The following is a 22,579-nucleotide window of genomic DNA, read 5'->3' as shown; positions in this document are numbered from 1 at the left end:
CTTAGGAAGGTGTTTGCATTTGAGATAGCATAATCCCACCATAAAGTCCTCTATCAACCTCTCATATTGAGGGGGCTTCAGTTAACGGATACAAAGACTGGAAGTTCATTCACTCATTTGTGACCTTAGCTACACCCTTGAAAGACTTTTTTTAGAAGCAAGGAAAGGGGACACAAACAGGAGGCAAAGTCGCTTCCATGATGACCTCCCAGCACTTTTCCACGTAGCAGAATTGCTTACTTTTAATTCATGTATTGCTGAAGTCCCAAATCATGAAAACAGTAAGAGAAACTGCCAGAGCTATCTGGTTTCACAGTGGTTAGGAGAAAAAAGTATATAGGCAGTAGTTTCTTCCAAATAAAAAGGTCATCAGTAAGGAAGAAACACTTTGAAGGATATCTTCAAGGGAATTTGGAATTTCCCTCCCCTATTCTAGGTACCTACTCAACTGTCTCCTATAGCAATTTGGCTTGTGTAAGTGCCTCTCACCTTCCTTATAAAAGAAAAAGTTCCTTTAGAAAGGCTCCAATGGAGAGAACACTAGGGTGGTGTTATAAACCTCATCTGTCACTGAGACCCCAAAATGACCTTAGCAACTTCCTCTTCTGCATTACAAGAGGGCTGCACTAATGTCTGAGTTAATGATCTAAGCTCTAAGAGTCAATGATCCATGTTTTCATCAGAGGCCACCAAGGAAGGAAACATACCTTTTCACTTCATATCATGAAGGCACTTTTATAACTCTATCACATATCAGTTTTGTCTTTAATTCAGCAATATTTTACATTAAACACCTAACATCTCTTACGTTTACAGGTATTCAAAAAATAGGAGCTGATGACAACAGTTCAATCATATACAAGTAACTGATATGAAGAGACTCAGAAGATAAGTCATTTGAGTAGATTCTATAAATCTTTAAAACAAAAAGCAGGTATAATTTTATTTCAAGAAAATATTTAGCATTTAAAGTGAAGTATGACTACTAATTAGTAGCACTGGCATTTATTTTCTTTTCACAGTGAAACTTGGAAAAGAGGGTATGAGTTAAACTGAACCCATTTAATATAAAAGTCTTTAGTCACTTAAATTTATTTTTATAACAAAGCACTTTTTATATAATTTAAAATACATATGCTTTGATTGAAGAGTGACTGTAAATGGATCCAGTTTTCTTCCACCTGTGATGACAACTTCGTCATTTCTTCTAGAAGTACTGGCTCTGAAGGAAGCATTTTAAGGTGTAACTGAAAAGAAAAAATTATAATATTTAAGAAAATTAAAATTTTGTTTATTCTAGATTCAACCTTCTTACCAAGGAACATCATAAGCTACTATTCTGAATATTTTTTCCTTAGATGCTGGTTTATTACCAGTTCCCATTTCCCTCTTCTCATCAAACTTTCTTATCAGTTCCTTTATGGTACTGTGTCTGTCCCTTAGTAGAACTGAAGTTGTCATCACTCTCCTCCACCTAAGGATATCCCTGATACAAATCTCGAAACAAGGTCCTAGTTCTAACACTAGCTCCATATTTCTGTGCTTTAGGTTTCTCCTTTCACTGGAACCCACTGGTAATGAATGATTGATGGCTCTCTGCTTTAACTCCTAAGGATTAAAGTAAATTTATATTCAGGAACTATACTTGGTAAATTTGGGAAAGGATACAGAAAAAATCTGTAGCATTTCTATTTTTTTTCATCCTACGTACTACCATCTAAATATCTACTTATAAAATAATTTTAAATAATTAGATCAAGTAAAAACTCATTGTATATATTAATGGGCTAGAGGAAGTATCCTATCTGTTAACACTAAAAGTCAGCATCATCTACTTCCTTCAATATAAGACTGAAATAAGCATGAGTTCTCCATTATGTTAGTCATAAAAACAACTGTTCTTGCTAAATCACTCGAAACCCCTTCAGCCAGAATAGAAGTATTTTGATTCCAGCAGCAGAAAAAAACAAAAACAAAAAATAAACATGAAACCTAATTTTCTCTTCATGATCACTGCCAAAATATAATGACTTAAAAAAGTTAATAGTTTAGTATACTGAATCAAATGGATGATGCAGAAAAGTCAGGGGGATGAGTCAAAATTGTGCTGAGTAAAGGAAAAGACTATAAAGCTGTAGTGTTCAGCTGTCCAATACAGTAATCACTAGGTAAAGAAGGCTATTTAAATTTAAATTAATTAAATTTCTGCACAATAAGAAATCTAGTTTCTCAATCACATTAGCCACATTTCTCAGTGCTCAGTAGCCGAATGTGTCAAGTGACTGCCATGTTAGACAGTGCAGAGAGAACACTGCCATCTTTGCAAAAATTCTATCACACAACACTACCCTAGCGGAAGGCAAGCTGAGAAGTATCATTTTACATTAGACTTACCTTTAGAAACAATGCAAGATATGCCTGGGCTAACTCAAAATCACGCTTCCTGTCCAACATCATCTCAATCATTTTTAAGAAGCTCTGCATAACTTCTACAGATCCACCACAATCAGGAGACAGGCTTCGCAGCTCTGTTTCAATTCCTGACGGGCCTAATTCTTTCAGAAGGTTAAGAGCAGCTTCATCTGCATTAAGTTTTAAGAAGAATCCAGTCATTACCTACAATCACTTCACTTAGGAAATTACAGTTTCATTTCATACCCAAGCAACATACATTTAAATTACACAGGAAATTCTTCCTGTGGCCTTACTTTTTCCTGTTAAGTAGTAAAATGAACCCCAAATTAAGTAACAATGAGTACAAATTATGACAGCAATACAATAAAAAGTACTTAGAGCACTAAAATTTTTGCATTTAAGTTTTTTTTTCCTGCTGCTCAAGCTGTTAAAATCTAATGCCTAGTGACAGACACTTCAAGATGATCTTACATCAATCAGAACAAATCCAAATATAAGAAGGCTGTAAGGTATATAACAAATTATTAAGAGTAGTTGAATCGAGAACAGGATGAGGTGGAGGAATTTATTTTCCTTTCCTTTTTATTATAAAAATTTTTAAACTACCATATGATTATTAAGAAACAGTAACAATACAGAAATAGATAAGGGGACAGATTCCACCTTATTCTTACCCATCCCAAATTTACTCCTTTTCTCTAGAAATAAGCATTTTTGTTTTATATCCACCTACAAATACATATTCTATACACTCACAGCTAGTCTATAACAATATTTGATATTACAGCGGTAATGACTATGCTTTTAGCTTTTAGCAAAGAAGTAACACCAATGACAAAACTCTAATAAATTTTATTCTTTGTCCTTTAGTCTATACTAAATAACAGTGCTTTTCTTCTTTGTCCCTCCAGAAATATAACAAGTTACTCCTTTATGATCTTGCTGTTCTTTAGTCATCTACAATGGCCCATCAGTACCATTATTTGACTTTTGCCAAGGTGGACTCAAGTGATGCCAGTATGAAAACAAAAGCATTTGGACCCAAAAAACAAGAGGATAAATCAAACAGGAGAGTGACTATGATTTTATTAATTGCTTTTAGTTCTTATTGTTTATCATTATTAGCTATAGACTGTAGCTTTCAAAATTTAAATTAACAATAAATACATTTTAAAATTACCTTAATGGGATAACTTGGGAATATCTAAAAATCACCAAAGACAAAAGTCTCTGCTCTATTATAAACTGTATATGTAAATAAAAACAAAAGAACGGGACGGGGAGGGGGGGACACACACTAATTTTCCATATAGAAAATGTGAAATGTTCTCAAAAGGTTATTATAATATTAATACTCATCCAAGTTTAGTGTCACTCATTTAACATAATACAAAAGCTAAAATTACTTCACATTAAAATCGAAATTTAATCCTAAAAGTTTTCTATCTTCTTTCAGCTACTGAAAAATCTGCTAATATTTCATTCAATTTCTCTTCTTAATATAAAGTACAATATATTGATGATACTTATACTTGGTAAAAGATTTTATAATTTAACTTACATTTATTATTTACCAGTCCTTCTTCAAGTTTCAAGCAGAAATCTGATTTTTGAGCCAAAATTCCAAGATTTACCACTTTAGACTTAAACAAAAACAAATATACATTATTCTAAGAATACAAGTGTAACAAAAAAATTATAGCTTATAATTAAGAGCTGTCATTAATTTACTCTGTATCTGTAAAACTAGGTCTTGACGAAGAACTACAAATGCAGAACACAAAACACACCCTATATACTTAGAATGCTCCAATTTGATTTTTACCTGATGGGGATCATTATTTTGCTCAGGTGGTGCATATCTGGGTACAAGGCCAGGAACCGTTGGAATAAAAAATGGTGCTGATTTGGGTACTTTGGGTGGTTCCTTTGGTTTATTCTTTTTCTGATTAAGAGAAAATGAGAAAGGGAAAAAGACTAATAAGTCATTACCTTGCCAATAGTTTCTAATATTTAATTCCAAATCAATTTTAAAACAAAGTACAAAAAGTAAAAAGGAACAAAACTCGCAAATTTGAATGCCAAAATAAAATGCCAACTGACGAATATTACAGGTATCTTTAAATTGGGCTTCTCAAGGAAGACCTCCAGTACCCTTGCTAGTAAGGTAGAATAAAAATGACACGGTTCTGGGCGCCTGAGTGGCTCAGTTGGTTAAGCGACTGCCTTCGGCTCAGGTCATGATCCGGGAGTCCCGGGATCGAGTTCCGCATCGGGCTCCCTGCTCAGCAGGGAGTCTGCTTCTTCCTCTGACCCTCCTACCTCTCATGCTCTCTCATTCTTTCTCTGTCAAATAAATAAATAAAATCTTCAAAAAAAAAAAAAAATGACAGGGTTCAGGAGAAACTCTAAGAGCTGTCATTTTCCTCAAACATGATTTACATAATATTTAGGTAAAGTAACAAGTAATTTTGAACTTCTACAACCTTTTTCGCAAAATGGGCTAGAAAACAAAACTTACATAAATGCTCAACAGTTTCTTACATTTTTTTTTCCCTCCAAAAAAAATTTGGAGCCAGAGGTAGCCTTTGCCATTAGAAATAATTCGGTGAAATTTTCTTGTGAAGAATAGCCCTGATTCTTCTATTTCACTGGAATTTCTATTTTTTCCTTAGTACTTTTTCTCTTTAAAAAGCAAGAGAACACTATTGCTCATTTAAAAAATATTTCAAGGGTTAGTAAAATTCTATCAGAAAAACCTCCATTGGAATTCCTACTGAGAGAATTTAGTTTTGGTGACCACACGCTACACGTCACTACCTCAGGGGCATCTGATGAAAGAGCCTTTCTATGTATGGTAAACTGCCTAATAAAGGAGTCTCACAATTTTACCTTACACTATTCCTCTTCCATTCTTTAGGACCTATCATACAAGAGAGATTAATTTTTTGAAAGAAAACCAAGGATACTTGTGGCCTTGTGGAGGCACAGCAAAAAAGGAAGTTAGTACACGAAAGCAGGACAAGGTACTGCCAACGCAGCGTAAGCACAGCCCTTCTTGGGGAAGGATGAACTGCAGTAAGAGTCACAGTTACCCTTCTAACTCACTGTTCTTGAGTTAGAAAGGAGAGAGTCACTGGGTTGTAGATAAGAACAAAAGGCTTTTGGCAGGGGCTCCACAGGGCTCTGGAAATGGTCTAATCTCACAAGGAAAACCAAAAGGAAAAAAGTTACCCAGAGGACAAATATAGAAATTCTAACTTCTTTAAGTAAAAAATAAAAATATTGGAGATGTTAGCATATTTCTTCCATAAAGATCATTCACTCAGGTTTCTAAATAAGTTTTCATGCAGAACAAAACTGTATCTAAGCAAGGAATAGAGCAGTCCAAAACCTTAGCTCAATTAACTGGGCATTATTCTGACTGCTCCCTTCACACTGATCTACTTGGCCTTTTTAATGCATTGCTTTTAAAGCTATCCCATAAAGTATTGCCTTTATAGCTGACACACTGGACAACGCAATAAAGAGATTTCACAACTATGTTCCTACACAACATACGTTAAAGCTAAAGTCCAATCTCTCAAAAAGTGAGCAAGTAAAAAGAAGCATATTTAACTTTTGAGAAGAAAATTAACACCTGAAAACTCTTTCCTTACCCAAGACACACATATCTTTTCTGGTGCTAAGTAATCAGTTACAAAAACACCACATCTTGTCATAGTTATCTATGTCAATTCTCACACATTTTATGCCCGGCCTGGAATGTGACTTAGTATATGCAAATAACCTTTAGTGAATGTGAGTATGCATATATCTAACCAATCAAGTTTCATAAAACACTTACCCTTACTATCAGAGGATAATCTTTGAAGTTTTCTACTCTATTCCTTTCAATTACTTTTGCTACTCACAAATGGGGGTCATAAAATATGCTTTGAAAAACACTAACTTATGCCATAATTATCCATTTTTCATGTAAAATTGTAAATTCCTCAAGGACAAAGGAGCTAGTTTTTTCACTGCTGTTGTCCTTGGGACATTACCTAGTGCTTAGTTTATATTAATTTATGTGCCTGGACTCAACACAGCAAGCTATAAAAATCTTCTTGGAGTTGACAGAGTAAGGTATGGAATGGTAAAGGGTAGCTGAAGCTTAATTAAAAGACCAGAGAAAAGTCTTCTGGTCCCCAAATGCCTAGCAATAGAAATATCACACATCATGGCAGCAATTTTTTTCCCTCATTTTATAAGTTAAAAAAAGTTTATTACGTTAGATTTAAAACATCCACTTTTTAATGGTTCTGTAGTTGCAGGCTGTACTTTTGCTCAGTGCTCTCAAAGTCAATTTCTATAAAGAATCTTGTGATAATCACACTGGATCAAACAGCCTTCAACTAAATGGTATTTTTCTACTCCCTTGGCATCAACTGTTCCTTCTGAAACCCTCCAAGTACAGGAAGCTATCTCTACTAAAGAAAATGCTTCTGGAATGTGTCCTAAGGGACCAATATTAAGTGTACTACAGCATTACCTTAATAACATCAAGATTAAGAAGGTTTTTCCACCGTGATTCAGGGAGGAGTGAGAGAGTCACCAACTGCTCATTCAACTGTTCTGGGGAATCATACTCTATCATTTCATCACTTGGTTCTATGGTTTCTTCCGATAATTCCACATCTTAAAACAAAAAATTTTCAGGTAAAACAAATCAATGCAGAATGAGATTTTTATCATATAAAAAGGAACTTACTTTATTCCAAATCCATTAGTACTTTATAACATGTCCACTGAGTATTATAAATTCTATTGACTTTATTTCCTCATCTTCTCATATTGTCAACAACTCCCATCACCAGACCCAAAACATTTCTCCACTGGCATACTATTTAATTCCTTATCAATACAACATCAATTATATTTTTGCATTAATTCATGAAGTCATTCAAAATATTTCCTATCAGTTAGAAAAATACTTTGACTGAATGCATTAAACTTTGCTTTCAGTAGTAATATCCCTCATGTTAGGTTTATGATATTACACTTCAAACTACCATTTTGTGCTTACCTTGGGTTTGACAAGTACCAGGAAGCATCACTACTGAAGGAATATAATCTGTGGGAAGTGGCCGTAGTGAAACAACTGAATACAGGGAAATATTGGACCTGAGAAATAAACATACAAACAATATTTTAAAACTTATAAAAACAGATTTTTTTCAGAGAAACTTCAATTACTGGTAATAATCACTACTATCTTGCACTCGGCTTCAGATTCCAGTCACTTATAAAAGTTAAAAAAAACTCAAAGACAGTATTAATTTGAAAATGCCTTGATTCATGTCATAGGTGTCATCACAAGGAAGTTGTGCATAAACAATATTAATGGAGTCTTTACTTTTAATGTAATACAAAAAAGTATTTGAGAGATCAGTAGTGGATAATACTTTTATAAGATAACATAACCTCCATATATTTATATCATTTTGACAAATGGCAACCTCCATTTAGGGAAATCATTAACTGAAGGGAAGATTAACTCAGAGAGTTAAGTCAGAGAGAGAATATGCTGATTAGATCCATTGGGTTGCTGAAGTTATGGACTTTCCCTTCTCTAGAACAGTCCTCTAAAGTGGTTATGTTTCTGCTACCTGACCCTGTACCATGGCCTTGGATAACTCATCAAGATGTAGATACCTCTCCCAAAGTGGGCTAATCGGATTCTCTTTCACATATATTATAAATCTGGAATGTAAAATAATAATTGGGAGTATCTGGTTCTGAGTTATAGTAATAGTGGCACTATATACTCCTTCTGAGGTCCCACAGGTACTCTACTATTCTTCTCTTGTCTGGATTGTTCAAGCTTCTTAAATTCCAGGAGATACTCCATTTTGCATATTAAGGTAGCCAGAGTCTATTTCTATTATATATTTAATTTATTTTCCTATCCTAAAAATCTAATTATAAAATTTTAAAGGAATCAATTTTTTTTCTCTTCCTTAATAATAAGAGTTAAAGGAATTACACATGTGAACTCAGAAAATAGGTAAAATTTTTCTAGACCAAGATGATGGACCATTTATTTCGAACTCTTATGTGTTCATCAACACCATCATTAATATCTTTATGTGGTTATGAAGAATTATGTAACTAGAATGAATCTTAGAAAGCATTTTGCCCATACAAATAGCTTATTTTGTAGATAGAGTAGGCTGAGTTGAAAAGTTGACCAAAGGCATAAAGTGGTCCTGGAGCTGTGGCAGGAAGGCCAGGGCCTAGCTGGGGACTCCTCTTCCCTAACATTTCAAAATTCACTTAACCTTTCTGCAAATAAAAGCCAAATACGATAGGGGCACCTAGGTAGCTCAGTTGGTTAAGTGGCCAGCTCTTGATTTTGACTCAGGTCATGATCTTGGGGTTCCTAGAATTAAGCTCTGCATCCAGATCTGTGCTCATCAGGCAGTCGGCATGAGAATTCTCTCTCACTACTCCTGCCCCCTGCTTGCATTCTCTCTAAAATAAATAAGTAAATCTTTAAAAAAATGCCAAATATGATAAATAAAAATCAGTCATGTGGTTTAGAATTTCATACTTGAGCAAAGATATCTAAATTATTAAGCAGATGTTGAATCAGTCACAAACTTATGGGAAATTGCTATTTTATAAATTAAAAAAAAAAGACAAAAATAAAGCAACTAAATGGCAATGTTAGCAACTACAATTTTCTGACAATATCATCGTCCTCATCCTTACCCAGAACAGAAATGTATGCAATAACTTACCAAAGATAAATTCCAAGGTGGTCCACGTGGGAAGTGGCTAGAAAGTCTCCAGTAGGGGACATAGTAACATTGAGAGGAGCAGAGTCCAACAAAAAGCTGTCTATAAGGCTATAAAATGAATTATAATGTTAAAGTATTTAAACTTGACCAAAAAAGGACATAACTCACAAAATATATTTTTGCTAAAAGAACAAGGGATGAGAGATGAAGAAAATACTCATTTATTTTCACAAATCAACACCAGAAAGCCATCACTAACAAAGAGCTTTGTCAAGTAAGTTAATGTGTAAAAATAAGCTCTCTTAATGAGAAAGACCGAGAATACTAAATACTCCAATTAACTGAAGAAAGAGTTTCAACAGTAGGGAAAATACTAGAGGAAATGCTCTATTTTTCTGGAATGCCATTTTGGTAGACTGACTTGGGGACAAATTCTGAAGATGTAATACAGTTAAAATAAATCTGATTACCAGTACTCTCCTGTATTTTTGTTATTCCACTGAAATTTTAAATAAGACTTAGGCAACAAAAGTAATAAAATAAAATGACTGTAAATAAGAGTAAGAAAATAATGGAAAAAAATTTTGAGCAGTTTTACCTATTTTTCAAATAGGTAACCACCCTATATGTGAAACATTAAAATTCAGTCTGTAGAGCATACCACAAAAAAGCTTATGGAAACCAGTCTCACAACTTTAAAATGCTGGAGGAGTTGAAAAGTTGGGGAGGAAGGGTGAGGGATCACACCCAGGTAGGTGACACAAAAGAGGATTCTCAGAGAACAAAGTGATTGAGATAAGCCTTACAAAAGAACAGGATCTCAATGGATGTTGTTGGTAGAGAAAGTACTTCCTGGCTAAGGGAAATGTGGAGGGAAAGTGAGGGGAAATGAGATTGGGTACAAGTGAGAAGTGGTTTGGTATATAAACAGGTGCATAAGCATAAGGTTACATATAGCACCTTGAATACCAAACATTTGAGTTTGTTTTGATCTTTCAATCAGTAGCAAAGTCACTAAAGCCTTCTGAGCAGATAGTAGTGTAATCTTCACTTTCATAAGGAAATCTGCCATCAGAATGTAGAATATATGTGAACAGGAAGTATAGTGAGATTATGGTAGTAGTCATCTAACCCAGCAATAAAGATCTGAACTAGAAAGGTGGCGGCAGGAAGTGAAACAAGGTGGATTTAAAGAGGAAAAAAAAGGTCTAACCCATTGGCATCTTGCAGAGGAGCCTTCTGACACTGGCTGAGTAGGATACTTTGTATACTTTAAGAGAGGCATACTGGTTTTAATCACAGCAAACTAGGTTATTCGCGGAAGCCAATTCATTATCCATGGGAAAGCACAGGAAAATGACTGAAGTTTAAAATCCACATTAAGGGGCCGCCTGGGTGGCTCAGTCGTTGAGAGTCTGCCTTCGGCTCAGGTCATGATCCCAGGGTCCTGGGATCGAGCCCGCAGGGAGCCCGCTTCTCCCTCTCCCACTCCCCCTGCTTGTGTTCCCTCTCTCACTGTGTGTCTCTCTCTGTCAAATAAATAAATAAAATCTTTAAAATCCACATTAAGGGGCACCTGGATGGTTAAGCATCCGACTCTTGATTTGGCTCAGGTCATGATCTCAGGGTCGTGAGATGGAGTTCCATGACAGGCTCCATGCTGATTCTCTCTCTCTCTCCCTCTCCCTCTGCCCCTCCCACTGCTCTCCTCTCAAATCTCTCTCTTAAAAAAAAAAAAAAATCCACATTAAATAAAACAAATTATTTCAAGAAAATAAAATGATAGCAGTTAACACTTTTTAGTGCTCCATGCTAGGAAGTACCCTGAGTACTTGAGTCTAGTTAATTTAATCCTTGCAACCCTCTGAGGCAGATCTGTCCTTACTACACAGATCAGAAAAATGAGGTCCAGAAGATTTAAAAACTTGCTCAAGGTAAAAAGCAACTGAGCCAAGGATTCCCACCCAAGCAGTCTGAACTCTTAATCACTATAATTTCAGCAAAATCACTGCTGAAACTAAAGATACAATAAGCAGCTCAATAGCATATAAAGACCCAGAAGATGCCTACATTGGTGATTCATGGAATACACTCTAAGCAGCTCAAATGTAAATGAAGACTGTCCAGTGGCAACATTAAGTGACTTGTTCATGATAAAATCTTTCTCAATTTGTTCAGAGTGATTAAAAATGTAACCTTTAAATAACGAATGCAAGATAAGAAAACAAGACTAAAATTAGAAGCACTGACGAGACACAGCAAAGTGTGCTCAGGACAGTGACTGCTGTTTAATTCTTAGTTAGAGGGAAACAAAGATGAATAATAACCTGTCTGATTTCTGCTCAAACCTACTTTGGAAGCTCACAAGAATGGCTTCTCTTAGGGATCAAGGGGATTTGGGAGGAAAGGAAACACTTGCCAAACACTTATTATATACCAAAGACAGTTAAATTATGTTAATTCACTTAATCCCATCAACCCAGAGCAGAAACATTATCTCAGCGTATACAGATGAAGATTAAACCTAAACACAACACTTTTAGATTTTAACATTTCTTGTGTCTTGATCAATATTCATTAAAAGTTATGTGAGGGTTGAAACTTCCTAACACATTTAGAATCTGTTAAAAAGAGAATCTAATGCCTGAGTAAATTTTTTTTACTTGATACTATAATTATTTTGTCAAATTCATTGTGCAACTTTATTTCCACAGCTGTTGTGTGTGGGTGGACTGGCCGTCCATTATGTAAAAGCATCAAACAGAGAAAGGTGCTTTCCACACTCACAGTGTATTTTACACTGCCACGTTAGTTCATAAAGTGTAGTGTACAGGCTTAATCCCAGACCTAACTACCACATAGTCTTCTGCTAATCCCACAAAATGAAAAGTCCTAGGTAAATTATATATTTTTTTGAGAGAACATTAATAAAATTCCCATCCTATGGGATCAGATTTTCAAGCACAGAGCACTGCATATACAGGTAACATTAAGGAATTTTTTCTTTTTTTTTTTTTTTTTTAAGATTTTTATTTATTTATTTGTCAGAGAAGAGAAAGCACAAAGCAGGGGTAGCAGCAGGCAGAGAGGGAGAAGCAGACTCCCCGCTGAGAAGGGAGCCCAATGCAGGACTCCATCCCAGGACACTGGGATCATGACCTGAGCCGAAGGCAGCTGCTTAACCGACTGAGCCACCCAGGCGTCCCTCTTTTTCTTTTTAAAGATTTATTTTCAGAGAGAGAAAGAGAGCGCGCACCCACAAGTACAGTGGGGGAGAGACAGAAGGTGAGAGATTCTGAAGCAGACTCTGCACTGAGCGCAGAGCCCACTTCGCGGCTCAATCTCATGACCCTGAGATTACAACCTGAGCCAAAACCAAGAGTAAGACGCTTAACTGAATGCACCACCCAGGTACCCCTTAGTAATTTCTGACTATATCCTAAACAAATGCAGTGTCTAGATGTTCAATTTCAAAAGTGACAGAATTACCTTACACAGGTATCTTTAATAAATAGAACAAAAGAGATGGCTTTGCCTCAGTGAGAAAGTCCAAAACAATGTTCTATTCCAACTATTTTCATGTAATGCTCCACAGAAAGCAGGGGTCAGAGGGTGAGAAAGAACAAAATGCAAAGTTCTACTAAACTATTTACTTTTCTATTTTTCTTACCCGAAAGGGGTTTAATTTGAACTTCTAACAGATTAAAAACAACCAGAAATAAGAGGTGGTAGTGGTAGGGGATGCCAGATAATTTCAGAGATAAAAATTTCAACTCTTGCTTCTCAGAGAATCCCACAAACACAAGAATATTTTCAGCACTTCAAAACACTTTACAGAAAACAGTTCGAAATCTATGCGATTTGTTTTAGATAGGTACTACAATAGATAGATACACCTGTATGTCGCCACACTCAACGGTTTGCTCAAAGGTAGTTTCACTTTTCAGACTATGTAATAAGTAAATTCACTCTTTAAATATTTAACATGTTATGTAAATGATGAAACTGTTTACTGAAGAAAGAACTAGTACTATCCAAAGATTGCTCTAGTAATTATGTTTTTTAAAAAGAGAGGGAATCAAAAAACCCAACAGTTACCTATGGTCATATGATGAAATACTGATCCTCACGTCCTTATCCTCTACATCAACAAAATCAATTCATCCTTAGAACGTGACGTAACCAAGCAAAGTTGATTATTGCAACTATTGGGAAATCTGTTTCCTTCTCCTATGCTTATTACAGCAAAATTTTACTCACAAACTATGCCACCTTGGGTAAATTGCTTCTCTCTGAGCCTCCATTTCCTCATTTGTAAAATGGGACTAGTAATAGTAGTAGTAACTACAGCTATTAGGATATGAAGGAAGATGAAAATAAAAGCATATAAAGTGCCTAGCACTCATGGTAAGTGTCAGCTTAGTTGCAATTAGGCAGCAGCAGTTGTGTGATACTGCTTCTCAAGCTTTCTCATTCGCTCTGCCTCAGAGCTGAACCAAATAAGCACTTACGATTTTCTTTATTAAAATATATTTTGGTTCAATCAATTGGTGTGGAAATTATTAATTTTCTTTTAACAATCCCTACGTGTCTCCCAGCGTCCCTCTGTATTCACTTAATATTGTCTCAGTGCTCACCTAAAAATAAGATATCAGAGTAGAAAACCTGTCAGATTTAAATCTGTTCAACTTTTTACTGAAGTAAAATATTCAGCAAAAAAGCTAAGGTTGAGTCAAAGACTGGTGGGCTTTGAATGCTACTTTCAGATCCTAATTCTTCCGTTCCAAAGATAAGCTTACCACTTTTAAAAAATATTTTACCAACTTAGTACTACTGAACATTAACCCATCTCTCCCATCTAATGTGAACCGAAACTAAAAAGGTAAGTGAAAAAGGCATTATGCCAACTGTTACTTGTACAGCTTTCCTACTGTAAAGAAATTCAATTATAATTCATTTTTAGAATATAATGAAAGTTCAAGAAGCAACAGACTACCAATATTTTCATGTAGCCTTCAAAAAAGGGTTTTTTTTTTAAATTAAGGAAATACAAACTTTATGTGAACTTTTTAAAGCCAGAAGACACAGCCAACTAATTAGATTTTGTTTTACTATATTTTATGTGAAAAAGAGATATACCCGTGGACAAAGGTCCCTAGTTATTAGAGCTGGACCCATTAGACACTGTTGCTGTGCATATTCCAAATCTTGCATGTATGCTGGATGGATAGCTGTGCCTCATTCCTATATGAAACTTAAAGGGAAATGAGTACATCAGGGTTTTTCCTTTCTAAAGGTCAAATTGCTTTCAGGTATGAACTTATCAATTCCTGAGAAAAGAGGAAGTACAATTGGACAGAGCTTAATTTAGGAATATTTCAGAGGCTTAAAAAGCGCCATCTTCCTTCTCATTTTCCCCACCTTTCTTTACAGTATGTACCTGTTAAAATGGACATTTCACTGTTCCCATTACTACTTTCATACCCATCTAAGAAATTCCGTCAAGTGATATGATTTTAAACTGTGTCTATTCTTACATAATTTTTAACAACACAGCTAGCTCCCTTGCTCTCTCTCTGTAGGTCTCCACTGTTCAAATTATTTAACAGAAGTAGATAATTTTTCTCTCTAAATGCTGTTTTTGTAACAAGTTCCACTATGAAACAGATTGCTGAACACTGCTGAGTTTTACCCAAATCTTAAGGAACACATTTTCATTACTTTAAGGTATCTAAAAATCTTCCTTCAAGAATTATGTTAGAGACAGAAAATACATAATATACACAAATGAAAGTCAGAGTTTTCAGCCTTTTAACTAAATTCATATGAACAACAACAAAAAGACACTCAACAGAAGTTTGCAGTTCTAAAGTCTGAAGTCTATTTTGTAGTATCAAAAACATCAAATGAGCTTTCTTAAAGTTTACACAACTCACTTCTATATCTCAATTTTGCAGGAACAGAAAACCTAAGAGAGATGGCATTTTCCTTACTACTATCTTTTATAGCACTACTCCCTGCTGTTTAAGAGATCAAAAACACTCCAAGGTGGGGTGCCTGGGTGGCTCAGATGGTTAAGCGTCTGCCTTCGGCTCAGGTCATGATCCCAGGGCTCTGGGATCAAGCCACGCATCGGGCTCCCTGCTTGGTGGGGAGTCTGCTTCTCTCTCTCCCTCTACTGTTGCCCCTGCTTGTGCTTTCTCACTCTCTCTGTCAAATAAATAAGTAAAATCTTTAAAAAAAAAAAAAAACTCCAAGGACAAAATATAGTAAGGTCAGAAAAATCCCCAAATATATTCATATTCACAAGGCACACAACATTAACTAATTATAGGTAAAAGTTACAAGTAAACACAATGACTGACAAATCTTCTGATAGAGGTTAGGGATTTAAAAATAAACTCACCACCCAGATGGAAGGTCCCAAGTTCTAACCGAACAATCCATTGAAGCAGTTATTAACCAACGACCATCAGGACTAAAAGTCTGATTAAAAAGAAAAAAAAGAAATTAAAAGAAATTAAAAAGAAAAAAAAAGAATACATATATAATGTGCGTGTGCTTATTTACCTATATATGCTTATGTCTGTATATTTAACAGCTTAAATAATTTAAGAAATGAAAATAAGATGCAAGCTTCATGAAAAGTAAGTCTGAGTAAAATTTAGACTACCTTCTGTTATAAAAAAGAAGGTATCATTTCTTACATACCACTGTTTGGATATAGATAAGAATTAAATTTTTATATGAATTATAAAAAGCTTGAAAAGTTAACAGTATCATCCAATTTTCCATAGGAAAAGATTACTCCATAATCTTCTACACTTAAGAGATAGTTAACAAACTGTTGGACCATAAAACATTTTTAGCATAAAATTGCTATTCTGAGAATATTCAATTAGAAATATTTTGTTAGTCTAATTTCATTTATAAAGTTCTGTGAAAGAAACAAGTTATGTTTCACTGAAGAGTCTGCATATTAAACTGACTTTCTAAAAATCCAAAATGATGTAAAGAAGAATGTAAATTCTCTTAAAATATTAAAGTTACTAAAGAATAACTTCTACTTTTACTTGTAGCTTCAGTTAAAAAAACTTTTATAATGATGTTTTATTTCCAAAATATAACTTAAAACTACAACCAGAATTTCAAAATAAATTTAAATAATAAACTTAAGCTACCTTAGGCTGTATTTGTTGTCTTAATACAAATGGATAAATAGCTCTCATTTTCCTGTAGCACATAAGTCTTAGAGCCTTAGATCAGATCATATGTGAAAGAAGACCCAAAACAAAAAAATTTTAATTTTTATAATGGTATGTTATTTAGCCAGGAGTCTAAACACACCACAGGGATTATAACCATCCATATTAACAGATGATAATGGGATAAGCAGATTCCTATCTATTCACTGGGTTGCAGTGATACAGGGGAAACTCAAATCTTATAGAGTGAACTCAATTTACAGAATAGTGCACAACTTTAACAAAGGATGGGGAAAAATGACTCTGATAGGTAAAGTCATGTTATAAATGCTCTAACTTTACTAAATAGGAGATATTCCAGACATACAAGGTCAAAGTCAGGTTTGAAAAGGAAAGAAATACAAACAGAAAGCTGACATTGCTTTCAAGAATGCATCAAAAACTTCACCAAAATTATTCCACTCCTGCCCTCATTTCTATAGATGCTATCACAACAAATTCCGTCAATGGGTAATTCTGTTAATCTCCTATCTGCAGAACAATGCAATTTCCTGACCTTTTCCCCCTATTTTTAAGGAAATGGGTAACCACTGCAAATTCTGATTTTTGGTATAAGAACAGATAGATAAATGTAGCTGTTGGAATTGCTAGTGAATAGCTCAGATTTTAATTTTTTCCTGTTTTCAAGTAAATCAAGGTTCTGTAATTGATGAAAAATAACAATATATACTTAATATAGTCCTCAGTATACACTTTCCAAATGATCATATCCCACTATATCATATCACATCACATATCACACTACAATAACACAATACTGTATTACACATATCACATATCCCACTATGAGAACATAATAGTAAGCTAAAATACATTTTTACTGATTAAACTCATTTAAAGTTAAGAAACACAAACTAAAAATAACATTAAACTAGAATAAACCAGATACCAGATATATATGCAGAAAATCAGAAATGAGTTCTCTCAGCCTAGTTTAATATTAAGTTAAAAATGATACACTTATGTTTCAATAGGTCATTCATTCTCCAAAGTATACTTTAGCCTTATTTGGAGTTTAAGAGAAAAAGATGAACTCTGGGATTTATACTTTAATCTGATGGCAATAACTTCCTGAGAAATATGAAACTTCTTTAACTTCTAAATTTTCTTTAAAAATCTATTCTTTGAAAATGTTTCCAAATTGAGTATCTCATATGATAAATTTAATGCTACTAAAAGATAACAGTTTTTTTAACCTGAAATAGAAACAGAAATTAGTCAAGTTTTATTTACACATCAAAAGTTCGTTTTACCACATCATTTATTTGGCCTTGGTGTCCAGAAAACTCTCTGACAATCTTCCTAGTTTCAATGTCCAGAACACTAATGGTGAAGTCATCCAAGGCAAGTGCCAGAATGCCACTAGTAAGATAAATACACCAGTTTTAATAAACCAACAAACCTTTAACTAAAACCTCAGAGTCATTTTAATTTTGCTAATAATCAAGTATACCTGTGGGGAAATGAAGCAAATTTCTGTTCTTGTACATTAAATGTCTGATTTTCTTACTTGGTAAATTATGTACTCACATTAAGACTTTTACCTAAATCATCAAGAAGAAAATCCATAATCATTAAAGGAAAAACTTTACCTGTCTCTATGTAGCAGCATCATATTTGGAGGTGAATCAAGGCTCATAGAATGGATTAAAATTTTGTTTTTAAAGTTCCAAAACTTGAGTAATCCTTCACTACCAGTTGTAATCGTCAACTGGTTTAATCCATCCACTGCAACACCTCTAACAGATCCTTTATGAGCTATAAAGCATATGTTATAAAGAAAAAAGAAATAAGACTTGGCACTGCCTCTTTGAACACTACACAGTGATTCCTTTATTTAAATATCTAAGTTCCCCTAAAATCTTGAAATTAAGCTGGATTCCTGTATTGCTCTAGTTAAAAAAACCCATCAGGTTGATGCCACAAAGGTTAAGATTTTCTGCTTAATGCAAGGGGAAGAAAACAAAAATTTTAATTTGTATAATATCTACTTTTGCCTAATTTATCAATAATTTCATTCTCTTTAAGTATTTCAACATGGTGTTTATAGTAGTTGTAATGGCAGTAACTGCCAGATAGGGTTGACAATAACCCACCTACAACCTTAGCAAAAGGCCTGGCACTCAAGAATTTAATAAATGCCAGAGACAGTTATTAGCCTTGTATCTTTCTATATTATTATTTTTTAAGTAAGAAAAAGGAAAAAAAATTCAATACCTTGATCCTCGCCAAAACTTCCTCGATGTATACCAGACTGCATGTTATATACATCTACAGTTCCTGATGAGAGACCAATTACAGCAAAGTTTCCACAAGAAGTTATATCTACTGCCTTAGAAAAAAAAAATTTAAACACAGATGATACAGAAAATAACTAAGATTTTTACTGTACTTTAATGGTTTCCAAATACCTTTTATCTACTAATTATCTCATTAAAAAAAAGCATGCTAAATGAATTGCCTCATTAATTTTCTTAAACACAATGTAATTATACTTAGGCGTATAAGAAATATCTGCTTGAACCTATTTCCATTCTCTAAGAAGTATAAAGAAATATTATCCAAGAAAATAAAACATAGCCAAAGTTAACTCAGTTGAAATGCACAAAGTGAGAAGAATTCCATTTCATCTGGCCTTCAATTTTTAATTTATTCACAACAGTTCTGAAGTCAAAGTATTCCACTGCCTAATTTCTTTACCTTACCTTATATAATTGCTTCTACAGCTGATATAAAACTAAAAACATATCATTAGTTAGCATGTCCCAAAAAAAGCCCAAAATATCTTGATTATACATACTATGAAGGGAATACATAAGATATTGCATAGAAAATATTTAGTCTGAAAGTTTCTATAAAATAAACTCATATTTTAATATTAAAGTGTATTTTATTAACAAGATGTCTTTTTTCCTATGTTAAAAAGATGAGACTGGCTATGTACTGGGTGATGGCCAGAGAAATCCCTGACTGCCACTGTGTGTCAGTCAGATGTCATTCCCTCAAGAGATAATAGAAAAGCCTGGTGAATTTATGCCTAAAGAAACAGATAACTTCTAACACCTGTAAGAAAATATTTAACAGAGGCTATTCAACTGTGCAAAGCAGCATACAACTGGTACACCAAGTCAAGAGATATTAACATAGCATTCTCAGAAGTATGTTCCATTACATATATATTTTTCTAAGTAATTACAGCATATTCCTTAAAAAATAAAATACTTTAGGTAGGAAATTATGGAGTAATCTTAAAAAGCATCCTATCTTCCTAAGTAGAACACATACACAATCTTACCTATTTTGAATAACTTATAAATATTTATGCTATGTTATGTACTTATGCTCTCAGGAACTAATGGAGATACTGGGCTGTACCCTTCAAAAAATAAAGGCCCCAAGAATTTGCATTTATTTTAATATGATTTATTATTGTTAATGGGCCTGCTTCTGGCTCCTTTTCTAATTTACTCATTATCTATTATCAAAAATAGCTATTATCAAAAATGAATAAGCTGAGATAATTACCTTGGAGTAACAAACTGTACTTTAATGCACAGATCTCCGATAAATACTTTTATTACTTATTGGTTACTGGCTTTGTTCCAAGTAGCTTTTGTTTGCCACACGATTCAGCACCAGTTAAGTATCACTGTATATACATATACTAGATGTTACATGAGTGATCACTATAAGCTGTGAGTTGTGTCCTAGAATGAGTGGTCGCAGGTTCAATTCCAGCTCTTCCATTTACTAGCTTTACTGACCTTAGGCATGTTCTCATTATTACATTAAGACTTGATTTTATTGTCTATAAAAAGAGGCTAACAGACAATATCACAGGATTGTTGCAAGGATAATATAAAGTAATACATGTTAGGCACAGAGCCTGGGAGAAAATAAGCACACAAAATATGTTAGCTGTAATTATCATTACCACTAATATAATAGTTACTTAAAAATGTGCAAGTAAGCTTAAGAAGCTTAAGATAAAATCTCTTACAATTTTGAAAAGAGTATAAATGCTTAAAACTGGATTTTTGTATGTGGAGAATAGAGCATACATACTTACAAAAAACTGTCTAAAAATAGGATCAAATGTGGAATTACACTTTTAATAAATGAGTAACAGAGGTATTCACTAAATAAGTATTAAAACTAGTAAGTTCAGCAAAGTTACATGATACAAGATAGGTCTGCAAAAATCAATTCTATTTCAATACTCTAGCAATGAACAATCCAAAACAAAATTAAGGAAAGAACTCCATTTATAATAGCATTAAAAAGAGTAAGATACCAGGAAAAACCTAACCAAAGAAGTATGAGACTTGTACACTGACAACTATAAAATATTGCTGACAGAAATTAAAGCTCTAAATAAATGGAAAAACATCACATGTTCATTGATCAGAAGTAACATAGAGATGGTAACACTCCTCAAATTGATCTACAGAATCAACAAAACCTGTATCAAAATCCTAGCTGCTTTCATTTCAGAAATTGACAAGCAGATCCTAAAATTTGCATGGAAATGCAAGAGACCAGAATACTTAAAACAATCTTGAAAAAAGAACAAACTTGGAGGATTCAATCTTTGATTTCAAAATTTAATATAAAGGTACCATAGTCAAGAATCAATGAACATGTGATGTTTTTCCAATTTTGCACATTGTAGTCACCTAGGTTAAGGAAATGGGAGAGGGGAATTGAGAGAATGGGGTTTCTTTTTGAGGTGGTAACAATGTTCTAAAATTGGACTGACTAGATTTTAGTGTTGACTGCACAATCCTATGAATATACTAAAAATCACTGAACTGTACATTTTAAATGAGAGAATTTTATAGTATGTGAACTATATCAACAAAACTGTGTTTAAAATAGGAGGAACAATTCTGCAAGCCAATTTTGACATTGCTACTTTACATCTTAAATCTGAACCCAAGAGAAGTAGACTTACATATTTACAAAAGCAAACAAAAAAAACAAAATTTCTTAACCAAAGTAAATTTTTAAGTAAACACTGGCATTTAAAAGCTGTATTTAAGAAAGGCTTAGAATTCAATCAGAATTTCTCTATAAGGTACTTCTCAAGAGACAAATCTAAAAGAAATAAAGGCTTTAAATAACTTCTACATCTATAACTCATTAAAGAGTTAGCTAAATCTTACCCTATAACAAAAGAAATCAAGAAAGAAAAAAAAACCTTAGATTCACATTCATTGAGTATAGTACTGTATACTCAACATAATTAAGGTAAGAAAGTTCATTGATACATGCTGAACTCATCTTCAAAGGGTATTCTGAATAATCCTATATTAATTTGAAAACTAAAATAATATATACTACATCTGATTCAGCAAAGCTTAACTTAAGCCTAAATTAATTCTCTACAGTTGCAAAACTTAACACTATTAGAGAATAATTCCAAAATGTTAAGTTATTTTCTGTCAACCAATATTATCATTAATAAACCTGAGTCAAACAAGATTACCATAGGACAGTTTTACAGAAGAAAATGCTCTTATCAACAAACTCAAGCTCACTTACTGTTGCAGTTATGTCATCCTTCTTCAGCTCTTTTGGCTTGAGAAAGTAAGCACCTATTGTAGATTTCTGATAGTTCCAGGTTGAACAAGATAATTTACCTTGATGGCAAGCAATGATACTATCCCAGTCACTTTCACGAGCTTCCTCTAAAATGTAATAAAAATCATGTATCAAATTATTTTTCATTCCTTCATTCCTTCATTCACCTATTATTTATTAAGCATGTAATATTCATGTTTTCATCAAGCACTAGAGACATGACAGTTTACAGGTAATTCTGGATAGCACTGAGCTTCCAATCTAACAAGAGATTCTAATTAGAAGAAACTAAATAAAGAATATAGTGTCTTATAAAAGCACTCAGGAAGAGTTTACTAAGAGATCTCAGGACAGAAATAACTGGCTCCCTGAAAGAAGCAGTAAAACAAATAGCAATTAATGGGGGGAGTGGGGAACAGGGGCATAAACAGGTCCAAGAGTAACTTGAACAAAATGAAGCACAGCAAGTATTTTCCTGAGAAAGTTGGGAAACAGGCAAGGCACCTGGGGCCATATAACACAAAGGATCTT

General features: G+C 33.9%; 1 protein-coding gene across 2 annotated transcripts in view; it reads right to left on the bottom strand.

The window, feature by feature from the left end:
- Positions 1 to 1,059: 1,059 nt before the first annotated feature.
- The window catches only part of WDR36 (WD repeat domain 36), a 36,160-nt gene continuing 14,640 nt past the window's right edge, over positions 1,060 to 22,579 (bottom strand). Inside the window, exons 12-23 of one of the 2 annotated variants that reach the window (XM_035727818.1) lie at positions 22,010 to 22,155; positions 18,683 to 18,797; positions 18,058 to 18,223; positions 17,719 to 17,827; positions 15,607 to 15,686; positions 9,201 to 9,308; positions 7,484 to 7,581; positions 6,950 to 7,095; positions 4,241 to 4,360; positions 3,977 to 4,058; positions 2,395 to 2,582; positions 1,060 to 1,247 (exon numbers count right to left, since the gene is read on the bottom strand). In XM_035727818.1, coding sequence (XP_035583711.1) covers positions 1,098 to 1,247; positions 2,395 to 2,582; positions 3,977 to 4,058; positions 4,241 to 4,360; positions 6,950 to 7,095; positions 7,484 to 7,581; positions 9,201 to 9,308; positions 15,607 to 15,686; positions 17,719 to 17,827; positions 18,058 to 18,223; positions 18,683 to 18,797; positions 22,010 to 22,155 — 1,508 coding nt within the window. In that variant the 3' untranslated portion in view covers positions 1,060 to 1,097. The remainder of the gene's footprint in view (positions 1,248 to 2,394; positions 2,583 to 3,976; positions 4,059 to 4,240; positions 4,361 to 6,949; positions 7,096 to 7,483; positions 7,582 to 9,200; positions 9,309 to 15,606; positions 15,687 to 17,718; positions 17,828 to 18,057; positions 18,224 to 18,682; positions 18,798 to 22,009; positions 22,156 to 22,579) is intronic. The other variant, XM_035727819.1, reaches the window with a different exon arrangement.

The sequence above is a fragment of the Zalophus californianus genome, chromosome 5, assembly GCF_009762305.2.
Source record: "Zalophus californianus isolate mZalCal1 chromosome 5, mZalCal1.pri.v2, whole genome shotgun sequence".
In the NCBI taxonomy this organism is placed as follows: Eukaryota; Metazoa; Chordata; class Mammalia; order Carnivora; family Otariidae; genus Zalophus; species Zalophus californianus.
Note: the sequence above shows the minus strand (reverse complement) of the source record. Positions and strands in the feature narration are given on the sequence as shown.